The 13,208-nt window shown below is 39.1% G+C and overlaps 1 protein-coding gene across 1 annotated transcript in view; it reads right to left on the bottom strand.

Moving 5' to 3' along the window:
• AHRR (aryl hydrocarbon receptor repressor) overlaps positions 1-13,208 on the bottom strand; it is a gene marked incomplete at its 3' end in the record, with an annotated part of 128,975 nt that overhangs the window by 40,982 nt on the left and 74,785 nt on the right. Inside the window, exon 3 of the mRNA XM_084621703.1 lies at positions 12,387-12,484. Within this exon, the coding sequence (XP_084477829.1) occupies positions 12,387-12,484 (98 nt within the window). The remainder of the gene's footprint in view (positions 1-12,386; positions 12,485-13,208) is intronic.

The raw sequence follows: 13,208 nt of genomic DNA on the forward strand, positions 1-13,208 counted from the left end.
CAGCGTGATCTTCTGAAATAACCTGAGCTCACTTAATACCTGTCAACTGTTTGGGGAAGGGGCTATTTTTTTACTATGTTTGTACATTGCCTGGCACAGTGGGACTACCACAGTACAAATAAACCCCTTTACCCAAGATGGAATTGAGAACATGGTCTATACTCAGACTGATTTGAAACATCTTATAACCCTGTACTTAGCTGTGTGACACTATGGTGCACTCTAGAAACCGATAAGTTCCATTGTGTGGATGGCCAAGGGATGAAATATACAGTATTAGGTTACAAATACCAGGTACTGGAAATTGGAATGTAGATTATGCTTCAGGCCCCCAACACAGAGCAAGAGTAAAGATTTCAGTAGGTTAATGAAAGATTAAGGAAATTGCTAAATCTGTTGATACAAAAATTATTAATGGGTAACTTTAAATACTCCAATATGAACTGGTTAAATGGTACATTTTGCTAGGTCTGATTCATTGTTACCATACATTTTTGCTTTGTAGACCAGCTTGTTTTGTTGTTTAACAGTGAGAACGTGATTCTTCTCTTTGTGTCAAGAATTACTCATGCTTTACTATCGAAAGTGAATGTGGGAGCTCCACTGGACAACAGTTAACATTACTGTGACAATCCAGGTCCAGACATGCCAAGGGGACAACAGAAGGTTTAAACCGCAAATGTAAGCAGTTAAATCAACTGATTGTATACAATGTTATTGTACTATAAAATATATCAAGTCAGGTCTCTTATGAAAGCTTGTAATGCATTGAACTGAACAGTCATTTTGAGATATGTATACAGATTATAAATGTATATTAAGACCTTTTTAAATTGTAAGTGTGGTACAACAGGGAGGAGAATCAATAAGACAGGAAGGGGCACGTCTCAAACAGTTTGCACAAAACCAGCTTCAAGACAATGGTAGACCATTAGAATTAATGGAAAGACAGTGACACAGCTTGAAACTGAAAAGAAACCCCCTGTCTTGGAAAAATAAGAAAGGCATGAGTTTTCCTCACTTTGCATATTTAGAGTGACTGAAGAAAAAAACCCTGAAAACCCTTAAAAATGGAAGTAGTTTGAACTGCAGAGCATCCACAAGTTGATGGACAGTCACTTGGCAGGTGCTGTCCATGAACACTGGCTCCCCTCTCTGGATAGGGATATACTGGGAAACCGTTCAGAGGCAATATGTAACTTGCATTAGGAAAGGGACTCTATAACATCTGAAAGTGTAAAGCCTGAGTTTGCATCTTTATGTTTATTTTCTGTGTAACTTGTATATGTTTGCTATTCCTTACTATTTTATCTTTGCATCTGTGATTTTTCTATTAAATACATTTTTCATTTATTTTTATCTCAAGCAGGTCTCTGGTGTGCAAACTGTGTGAAGTGTGAATCCCAAAGTAAGCTAGTGTCTGGGGGGCTGTTTCATGCCTTCAGGGGTGATGAACCAGAGGGCAATGGTTTGAGTGTCTGGTACTTAAGAACTCAGGAAGGGTGGAACTGGGGAGACTTGGGACTGGAAGGCTGTTGGTGTCACCCTACAAGAAGTACCTCGGCTGGTGGAAGCTAGGTTGAGACCTTGTGCTTGTGGGCAGGCTACTGATGTCATGGCTCTGAATCAAATTAAGGCACCCAACATTACAGAGCAGGCTGTGACAGAACTCCTTACTGGGCTGGGTGATCCCCAAAACATCACACTTAGAGAGTTAGGCTTGATATTATAGTTCATGGTTATATCTTTATAATACTGTGCTGAGGCATTTGAAAAGCATAAAGCTTATCATAACAGCATGCATAATCATGGTAACTGGATGTGCAAATGACTATTTGGATATGTAACAAGTCATTTACCCATGCAATTATCACCAATGCACATTAAAATTTGACATAGTTTTGCATGTACTCTTCTTGCTACTCCTTTATAATCAATATGATGGTATACAAATTAATATAGGCTCTTCCAAGAATGGAACCCCCTAATCGGTGTTATTCCTCATTGTCATCTCTTATTATTTTTACTGGTAAAGAAAGGTTCAATTCTCACAGTACTTGCTCTTGCACAAATACTATGCCTATACTAAAACTATAATTTCTGAAACAAAGAAACAATCTGTAATAATTTGTGTAATTTCTGTTTTGAGTTCCTCAGAAGCAGGTGTTATATTTGCAGGTAGAAGAAAAATTACGGTAATAATATGTTTTAATTTTATCCTTTAGTTGTTCTGTAGCTAGTCTCAGTGTTTCAACTTTCTTCTCAATTATTTGTTCAATATAAAAAATGCAACCCTGAGTAGTTCTACTTGAGAACTCACAGCATAATGGACTGATTGCTCATTACTCTAAATTGGCAATAACAAACCCAGGCTAAAGAGGATACCCATCCTCATCCACAAAAATAATTCAAATCTGAAAAAAGTCTCACGTAACATTTTTCTGATGTGTAGAAAATTAAGGCATGCACAAGCAGGAGTTCTCTGGAATATTCAGCAGTGTTTCTAACATGTAGGTGAATAAAATACTGAAAAGTAGGAACTGTCATAATGTTTCATCCATAATCAGCTTCCCTCAGTTTCTGCACAGTGATAGCTATTGTAAATGACAGACATATCGTTCTGTTAGAAACAGAATCTCAAACTAGATACTGGTGATAGCCTACATTCTATAGCAGTGATTTTCAACCTGTAGTCTGCAGACTTCGGGGGTCCACACACTATGTCTAAGATTTCCAAAGGGGTCCACACCTCCATTTGAAATTTTTTAGGGGTCCGCAAATGAAAAAAAGGTTGAAAATCACTGTTCTATAGCACTTCTGGAATTGCAGGTTCCCTACCTGTTTTAATTTCTGGTAGCAATTTCTCTGCTTTAGCTTTTTTTCAACTAGTGTAATTATCAATGTGTATTACTCCTGTAATTCTGAAAGGGTTTTTTAAAGAAACCAACATACTTCATGTTTTGCTTAATAACATACATTCAGCTGTATGTACTAAAGCATCAAACACTTTTTTTGGACAATTTCTGGTGTCATGGAGTTTGAGAAAAGCAAGAGTGTGGGGACTGTCTTAATATTCTAGAAGAGAATTTGTAGACTGAAAGCAGAGTTTATAAAACACCCCACCCTGTTGGCAGCTGTTGATTCTGCTGGGAAAAAGCAGAGTGGGTTGTGCAGACTCAGGAAGGCAGGTGGCTCATTAGTCCATCTAGATATAAGGTAGAGGAGGTGACTTGTATGGAAGAGGATGTGGGTTGAATAGTCCAAAGAGTAGCTGCTACTACTGCTGTAAAGCTTATGTAAGTAGTGTCTGGATTGAGCTCTCCCCTGACAGCTAGTGATGAGCTGTGGAAAAGGATTTCAGGAGCTAATCTCATTTGCATGGGCACACCCACCCTGCCTAGTTGCTCAGCATGATGGGATGTTTGCTCAAATGATCACTTTTGGATGGTGTTGGATCCCCAGTCTCCTTATTATTGGGGCAGGAGTGATAAAGCATTGGTATCCTTGTTGTATGCATCAAGGGCAGCAGAACTGTACTTGGCATATCCTGATTGAGGGACTCACCCTCAACTAAATGGCACTCACTAGGCAGAGGGATGTGGGTTCCAAAGCCCAGTGATTTGAGAGAGGGTGAGATAGGTATTTGTGCCTAGTGGTGTGGGTCCTGCTTAAGGGTCTTAGACACCATTTGACCTTTTTCTCTCTACTGTGTAATAAAAACAGCTAATTTAGACTCAATTGAGGATCTTGTTACATATTACCTAGGTCTAAGTGTTAGACCTGCTTGTGCACCAGGAATGAGGCTCCCCCACTAACAGCTGAAATCACTGAGAGCTGTGTTAACGGGTGGAACCTGAAGACATCCTGGCCTATTGGCTGGCAGGATGGCCAGCAGGGTGGCTGGCGAAGAGGACCAGTGTGCAAATGCCTGGGCAGCGGAGCAAGTAAGGTGCCTTCTTACTTCTCCCACCCAGGGTGGGAGCTGAATTCTGCAGATGTACCTCTTAACTCTGGATTTGCACTGACCAAGGACAGCAACTGTGAGTGGGGTGCAGAGAAGGGACGGGAACGTTAAAGGAACTTTTGATTGCTAGACTTAAGAACCTGAAGGAAAAGGACACTGCCCAATTTACCATGAGTTTTTTGCTCATGGTTTATGTTTATGAATCCTGTTTGTGGTGTTTTCCCAAATTAATGCTGAGTTACTCCCTCCCCCTTTTATTAAAAGTTTCTTTGCTACACTAAGACTATGCGCTTGCGAGAAGGGAAGTATTGCCTCTTAGAGATGCCGGGGTGGTGTGTAATTGTCCCAGATCACTGGATGGGGGAATCAAGCTGGTTTTATGTTGAATTGTTGAAAAGGAACCCCTAGATACTGAAGCCGGCCCTTGTTGCTGCCAACGCTGATTGGCAGAAGGGTTACACTTAAGCAAAAGGTTGGAGTTGACTTTCATTACCTTATAGTTAAAAAAGCCAAACCTGAGGAAAGGGTGAGTTTAGACTTTGTTTCTGGACTGTGTTTGTTGAACAGATTAGGTAAGGTGCCTGTATACACATTTCCACTAGTTTCTAAATTGTAGAGTTCGTTGAAGAACTGAAATTAGAACAGAATGTAGAAATTCTCACACTTTCCATTTTCTGCTCCTAAGATTTCAGAAAGTGTAAGTTAAGATGAGGTTAATTTTGCAAAGTTTCTGGGACTGGAGCAGCAGGCAGACATTTTAAGGAGCTCTCATTCCTATCGGCCCTCCTGCCCAAAAATGAATACATTCTCTTGGCTATTAGAGAATAGTTTATTATGGCTATTGTGCTTGCTTTGCACCCAGTTTTCCTATCAGTGCAAAGCAGTCAGGTATTTTATTCAAGTTTAATCAAACAGAAGTTCAATATCTTCATTAATGATCTAGATGATGGGATGGATTGCACCCTCACCAAGTTTTCAGATGACACTAAGATGGGGGGAGAGGTAGATATGCCGGAGGGTAGGGATAGGGTCCGGAGTGACCTAGACAAATTGGAGGATTGGGCCAAAATAAATCTGATGAGGTTCAACAAGGACAAGGACAGAGTTGGAATTTTTTTTGACAAGACATTTTTCTTCAGACAAGGCAGATTTGTCAAAACCGAAGCAGGAAAGGGTTAACTTCTATTAGTTTTCTCATTTCAAAAACTGTTGGAAAAAAGTTTCAAAATTGTCAAAATGTCTCTTTTCTACATTTTCAATAAGAAAAGTTCTGTTTTTTCAGTTTGAAATGATTTTTTCATTTAGAATTTGACATGAGGTATAATAAAAATTAATTTGAAAAGGTTAAAATTGGAATGAAACATTTTGATTTACCCAAACTGAATTTTTTTTAGATTGTCAGTTCATGAAGTTTTTTGAGATTTTGAATTTTCATCCTGGTATGGAACACGAAAATTTTTCAAAATTATTCCTAGAACGGGAAAACAGTTTTCTGCCAACTTCTGGTAGAGACTCAATACATTCACATTACTGTAAATATTTTTAATTTTTAAATTTACTAGATTTCCAGTGGACTGTGTCCTTTTAAAGACAGACATATTCTTAATAAATTCCTACTTACGACAACAACAGAAGGGAGGAGAAACACTGAAAAGATCTCTTGTATTCTGCCTGCTACGAATTGGAAATGACAAGCAGTGCTGAACAGATGCAGAAAGTAAATGTATGTGTGCAACAGAAGATAGTGAGTCTCTCCTGACCCCAATCTATAGGTGTCCTTTATAGCTATATTCTCCATAAATCATCCCATATGACTGAAGTCAGATCAGATTAGGTCGTCTGTGGAGGAAGTGTATCATTCACAATCAAAGGCAACTGAAGACAAAAGAATTAATACTGGGAAAATTTTTAAAAGTGGCATTAAGTTAAAAAACCACAAACATAGTGTATGAAAACTTTATACAAATACACTATTTTTGAAAATGTTCTGATCACCACACCACATTTGAAAACAATATAATACAAAGGTGAAGTAGTGAACTTAGTACAGGATTTATTCTAGTGAGAGTATGCTCTCCTAAGACTGAATTGTCAGATGTCAACATTGGTTGGAGTTGAAAAGTGATTCGTGATCACAACAGATGGTAAACTTATCCATGATGGTTCCATCAAACTCTTAAGTGATTTCTGATGTTCCAAACCCCTTTCCCCATCACAATCCTAACCTAATAATCCTCCATTTGTGTTTGACCCCCAATTCTTCTTTTATTTTAAGTTTGTGTTTAAATAAAAAACAGGAAAACAAATTTCTTGCACTCAGACTGAAGTTCAAACTAAGCTACTTTTTTCAAGATCAGAGTTTATTAAGTACTGATTACACAAAGTTTGAAAGAAGGAAATGGAATTACACTAACACTTTTAAAAAAAATTACAGGAAACTGAGTAGGAAAAAGGTTTCCTGTGTTATTTCCTTATACAAAGTGCAGAACAGCACCAATGGGATGTTTTCTACTATATCATTTCCCAATTCATCTTGGAATGAAATTTGAACATATGTTAATTTAAGTTCTGATTCAGATTGTATTAGTAGACGCCACCTGGAAATATCTCCTTGTACTGTAGCACATATTTATTCATCTCGCTTCAAAATAGATTGCAGAAATCCTATTATTCACAGTTATTTTTCAAGTAATGCAATAATGCCTTTAATAATAAATTTCATGTGCCAGGAACCAAATCTTGGAGTCTTTACTCTGCCAAAAGGCCCCCTGACTTCAGTCAGAGTATCGACTAAGGATTTCAGGACTGCGTCCAAAAGGCCTGATTCAACTTCCATTCAAGTTGATGGAAAGACTCGTTGACTTCAGTGGGAGTTGGATCAGGTCCAAAGTAGTTATCCACAGTTGTGTCTCATACTGTGATTTAGAGTTAAAAAACAGATTAAGGGTCTAATTTTTCAAACAGGGCCTCAATTTTTCAGGTCTATTTTGGTGCCTATACTTAAATTGTGCCAATATTTTTGCACTGACAATGACCTACAGGCACAAATGCTGTTATAGTTAAATATCAAACAACCCAAAGGGCCCCACAAATCACCTTCTCAGATCTGAAACTGGCAGCATTTGTACCCCGCCAATGCAATTAAATGCTGGAGTAAAATAAGCTACAAAACATGGAGGCTCAGTTTGAAAATCTAGCCCTAAATAACTATATATAAATAAGATTAAGGACTGAAGTGAGACTAGGCTTATTTACATCAGTTGAAGGTAATGGTAGGAGTGCCACCGGTACCCCTCTTTGGTCTGAAATAACCTTTATTTGTTGACCTTCAGGACTTTGCGGGAGCGGTCTGTTGCTTAAGACATAATGTTGAAGAAGGGGTATGTTATTGTCACAGGCTGCATAGTTATTGACATCTATGGTTATTTGTGATTTTTAAATAATTGCTAAAGGTGCCTAGACACTGATAGATGCTAATTTTGTTTTATAAATCTAAACAAATAAAGGTGGAATATGGTACTATCAATATGAATGAAAGTGGCAGAATGGACTCCTTTCTATCTAATATGCAAAATTCAATCATTCATAATGGGTCTCTCCATCATTCGTGCAAATTACGGAGGTTCAACTGTATATCACAAAACAAACAATTTAAGGCTCACTGAGACACACTAACAAGTTCCAAAGCATCAAGCAGTATGAGATTGCCTCACTCTGAAGTCTACCATTAGCCATGTGTACTAAAAGCAAATGCCTCCTGGGCTGCTCTCTTCGGGTGGTAGAATAAATGTCTATAGAACACCCCGTGGTGTGGGCAGGGTTATCCCCCACATGCTCCAACAGAATGGAGTGAGTTACAGAACCGATGTTTGCAAACGTTCTAACCCAAAGGGTATTGGAATCATTGGAATGTCAGATATTTTTTAAAGAGATCCTGGATCACTAAAATATTCAGGGAAAAAACAAGCCAAGGGATTCTGTTTTAATCAGTTGAGCCCACATATTCAGCCTTCTGGAGTATGATTCCAAACTACACCTGGAAGATCACTGTCTTTCTGCTCCCTCTAAATCGTATGGGCTTTTTTAGTGGGAATAGTAACCAAATCTGCCAGTGATGTCTTATTATTGGGCCCAATGTAATAAGGAAGGAAACTATAACACTGGCCTGGAAACGACCAGCTTCCACCTTCTGAGACAGAAGGGATACAGTGGATGGGCTATGTTACAGCAATGGGCAAATTGACAATGTCATTAAATAATAAATACCAGGACTGTGTGGTGACCGGGCAGCCTTAGAGCAACAATATGAAAATCGAGGAGGTAAAACTGTTAAACTGCACTGACTTAGAAAACTTTTTGGAAGTTGAAGGTTAAAACTCATTACAGGATACAAACCACTTGGGCGCAAAGCTAAGAGAATAGAGAAGGTCATACGAGTTGGCTACACAAGAGAAAAAACCAGAGCCTTCTTAATAAAATGGACTTCAACTTTAGTCAGAAGGGGTTTGTTTTCTCTTCTGGGGAATGTAGAAAGGGGAGACAGGATAATAAGAGTAAAAACATTGGGAGAAGTGAACAACTCAAATACCCTGCAGAGGGTAAGTAGCAGCATGGGTGAAAAAAAGAGATTATGACAAACAAAATTACTGGTAAGTAACTGTCTCTTTCCCGTGCCCACACACTATAAATTTATACTGAAATCCTACACAAGGCTTGATCCTGAGAGATGCTGAGCACCTACAACTCACTTTTGAATTTAAAGGGAATTGTAGCCTCTCAGCACCTCTAAGGATCAGGCTCACAGTTTGTATATTTAAGAAGAAAGCGGAAGAACCTCAAACAGTAATTTGTAGAGCTTTGGCTATGTCAGGAACCTTCCCCACATTGTCTAACAAGAAAATTAAAAGCCCATTAGACCTTCTGGGCAAGGTGACCTTCTTCTTTAAAATACACTTCTGCTAGTCTTTCCATCATTGATCTATTACTTAACAGAATAGTCTATTTAGAAAGTGTGATAAACATACACAGTACATATATTATATGCTGAAGGTCTACATTTCAAGTAGTACTTTAGAAAGATATTTGAGTTAGCTTGGAAGCATCTCAAGATAAGGACCATACCTTTTTATGTTTGTATGGCACCAAGTACACAACTGGTCCTCAAAATAAAATAATCAGGCTTATATGAATCCAGGAACCAACCATGAGAGTTTGTACAGTGAAAGGTGTTTGCATGACAAGGAAAATGTAAGGATTTCTTGACACACCAAGAGGATCTTACAACAGCAGATAAAATGGCCTTATTCACGTGACTGTCCATAATACACAGTAGCTTTTCCCGCAGAGCAGCAATGAAGGCAACTACTTAGTTAAAACTCCTTTGTCCACTACAGCTAATAAGATGAATTTGGGTCAACAACAAAACCCACAATTCATTGCATCCCAACAATAGAAGTGAAACTCAAACAGCTTAATAGGACTAAATCGGGGGGTCCAGATAATGTTCATCCAAGAATATTAAAGGAATCGGCACCCGAAATTGCAAGCCCATTAGCAAGAATTTTTAATGAATCTGTAAACTCAGCAGTTGTACCGTATGATTGGAGAATTGCTAACATAGTTCCGATTTTTAAGAAAGGGGAAAAAAAGCAATCCGAGTAACTACAGGCCTGTTAGTTTGACATCTGTAGTATGCAAGGTCTTGGAAAAAATTTTGAAGGAGAAAGTAGTTAAGGACATTGAAGTCAATGGTAAATGGGACAAAATACAACATGGTTTTACAAAAGGTAGATCAAACCAACCCTGATCTCCTTCTTTGAGAAAGTAACAGATTTTTTAGACAAAGGAAACGCAGTGGATCTAATTTACCTAGATTTCAGTAAGGTGTTTGATACGGTGCCACATGGGGAATTTTTAGCTAAATTGGACAAGATGGGGATCAATAAGAAAATTGAAAGGTGGATAAGGAATTGGTTAAAGGGGAGACTACAACGGGTCCTACTGAAAGGTGAACTGTCAGGCTGGAGGGAGGTTACCAGTGGAGTTCCTCAGGGATCAGTTTTGGGACCAATCTTATTTAATCTTTTTATTACTGACCTTGGCATAAAAAGTGGGAGTGTGCTAATAAAGTTCGCGGATGATACAAAGCTGGGAGGTATTGCCAATTTAGAGAAGGACCGGGATATCATACAGGAGGATCTGGATGACCTTGTAAATGGAGTAATAGTAATAGGATGAAATGTAATAGTGAGAAGTGTAAGGTCATGCATTTAGGGATTAACAACAAGAATTTTAGTTATAAGCTGGGGACGCATCAATTAGAAGTAGCGGAGGAGGAGAAGGACCTTGGAGTATTGGTTGATCATAGGATGACTATGAGCCGTCAATGTGATATGGCTGTGAAAAAAGCTAATGCGGTCTTGGGATGCATCAGGAGAGGTATTTCCAGTAGGGATAAGGAGGTATTAGTACCGTTATACAAGGCACTGGTGAGACCTCATCTGGAATACTGTGTGCAGTTATGGTCTCCCATATTTAAGAAGGATGAATTCAAACTGGAACAGGTACAGAGAAGGGCTACTAGGATGATCCGAGGAATGGAAAACTTGTCTTATGAAAGGAGACTCAAGGAGCTTGGCTTGTTTAGCCTAACTAAAAGAAGGTTGAGGGGAGATATGATTGCTCTCTATAAATATATCAGAGGGATAAATACCAGAGAGGGAGAGGAATTATTTAAACTCAGTACCAATGTGGACACAAGAACAAATGGATATAAACTGGCCACTGGGAAGTTTAGACTTGAAATTAGACGAAGGTTTCTAACCATCAGAGGAGTGAAGTTTTGGAATAGCCTTCCAAGGGAAGCAGTGGGGGCAAAAGATCTATCTAAGTATTCCTGTAGCCACATGGCTGCCATTCAAGACCTATAACAATTATATCTTACATGTATATGGCACTTATCACCTTAAAAGATCCCGAACACAAATTAAATACAGTGGGAACCCTTAAGAATTAGACACTTACTGCTTTTGCTATTATTTATATGGACTGTATTCCTTATACATTTAGAATGGGGAACTATTGCAAATAACATTTACTTATAATCAAATGGCAGTTTTATTAAGGGCACCGTGTGTATACAGGCATTGCTTCACCTATCTGTGAAATGTAGCCATCTCTGAGGTGGACCTCAGAGGCTATTTATCAATGCATAGCAGCGCTACTTTTAAATAAGATTAGTGGGCTTGATTCTCAGTTACACTAAGGCCCCTTTATGCCACTATGGCAACAGAGAATCTTTAAGCAGATGGAAATAGTTCTGCAAGAATAAAATGTTCAGAGCTCTTCCCTGATAAAGCAGAGCTGGTGTAAGAGTGCTGCACTAGCCCTCCACCTAGCCCTTGTCAGAGGCAGAGTAGAGGTCTATCCAGCGTGTACTGTGGCTATTTTCTGCTTTCTAGTGCATACCGTGTCACATGACCAGAACATGGGCAGTTGTCTCTAGTGGTTGTAGCAGGAGTCAGGCCTAATGGTCCTAAAAAGCATCAGGCCTAGTGGCTAGAATAGGAGTCAGAGGTCAGGAATTGGAGCCCAGGGTCAGAGCTGGAGTCAGAGGTCAGGAATTGGAGCCCAGGGTCAGAGCTGGAGTCAGAGGTCAGGAATTGGAGCCCAGGGTCAGAGCTGGGTTACTTGGAGTGAGGAAATGCAGGGGCAGGGCTGGGAACAAGGCAGGAGCCATCACAGCCACAGGCACATGCTTTGAGCAGCCAGCATGCTGCTGCTGCTGGCCTTAAGAGCCAGCCTGCTGTCTCTTCCAACCAATCAGGTGTTGTAGCCAGTCAGGCAGCCTACAACGGGCCAGCTGCACTTTTTAGGTTGCCTGAAGCTTGGCTCTACAGGGCTTGCTCCCAGAGTACTCTGCTGCAGGCCCTGACTCCTGACACGTGGGAAGCCATGGAAAGCTGTTTAAATTATAGTAGCTCTTAGGCTGCTCTAACTCACGCCAGAGATCAAGCAAGTCCCTGCATAGTCCCACAGGTGTGCACACAGGCAGCTAAAATCAATCTCCGCCACCATCACATGCCTGCTGTAAGTGAGAATCAGATCCTTGTATTTAATTGAAACTACTGGGAAATTTAGGGATGCAGAATGCAATCACCCAAGTTGGAATTTGACTAAGACTCCATAACTGATACTTTTATCCTTGCAAAAACTGCAACTGGATCTTTCATGTCCACAAGAGTTCTGGACCTTGATTTTGCATCCCATTCAACAGCAGACACTTCAAGTAATGCAAAGTCTAACACAATGCAGGGCCATTTGCTCAATACTGGCTCAGGCTAAATAACGTTTAATAAATCACCAATATAACTAAGTTGCATGCATAATCTTAGAACCAGAAATGATAGCATTTATCACTCACTTCTAGTAGAAGTCCACCTTCTGGTATGGCAGTCTCACTGGATACGTAGTCTTTTATTGTGTGACCAGCTTGCTTTCTAAAGTGTTTTTCTTGAATGGCTGTTGAAAAAAGCAATTAATAATATATAAATAATACCGATGAGGGCTTTTAGTTACTGAAAACTTATTGTTGGTTCTAGGGAGAGAAAAATACATTTCACAGCTCAGATGTTTTTATATAAAGTTTTTTCCTTGCTTGTCATTATAACTATCACATTATTTTTACTGATGATGTTTTTTCCATTATTATACTCGACATATAAAAAACAACAACAAAATCATAGGAAAGCAGCAGAGAAGACAATTGTCATATTGCCACACTGCTTTTGTTTACAAAAGAATACGTTATGAAAATTCTAACTAATAGCAACACTGTTCAGAAGATTGTCAGAGGGGATATAGGATATGGATGAGTTTTCTTATTTTCTGTTTTGTCCTCTTGTTTGGCATGAAATGATCTTGGCCTCTCACTTCTATGAATTTGAGATTAGTTCTAAGACTCTAGTGTATATTCTTGAAATGCCTTTTTTTCACATGTGAAGTCAAAGTTTGTTTTTTAGCATGGAAAGCATGAAAACTTTGGATTAAAATTGCAAAATTTTCTCTGGTAATACCAAGAGGCCTGATGGAAACAAACGCAGATTACTTTGGCTGACTGCTTTTCCCCTGTATAGGCTGTAAATATTCATTTTGAAATATCTTTAGATAATCAGATTTAAGTCTCTGTCGGAATAAATATGAAGTTGAATCCCTGAAAGAGTGATGATTTCAGATCCACTCTCAA

This window comes from Lepidochelys olivacea (assembly GCF_965140295.1).
Source record: "Lepidochelys olivacea isolate rLepOli2 genome assembly, chromosome: 2".
Taxonomy (NCBI): Eukaryota; Metazoa; Chordata; order Testudines; family Cheloniidae; genus Lepidochelys; species Lepidochelys olivacea.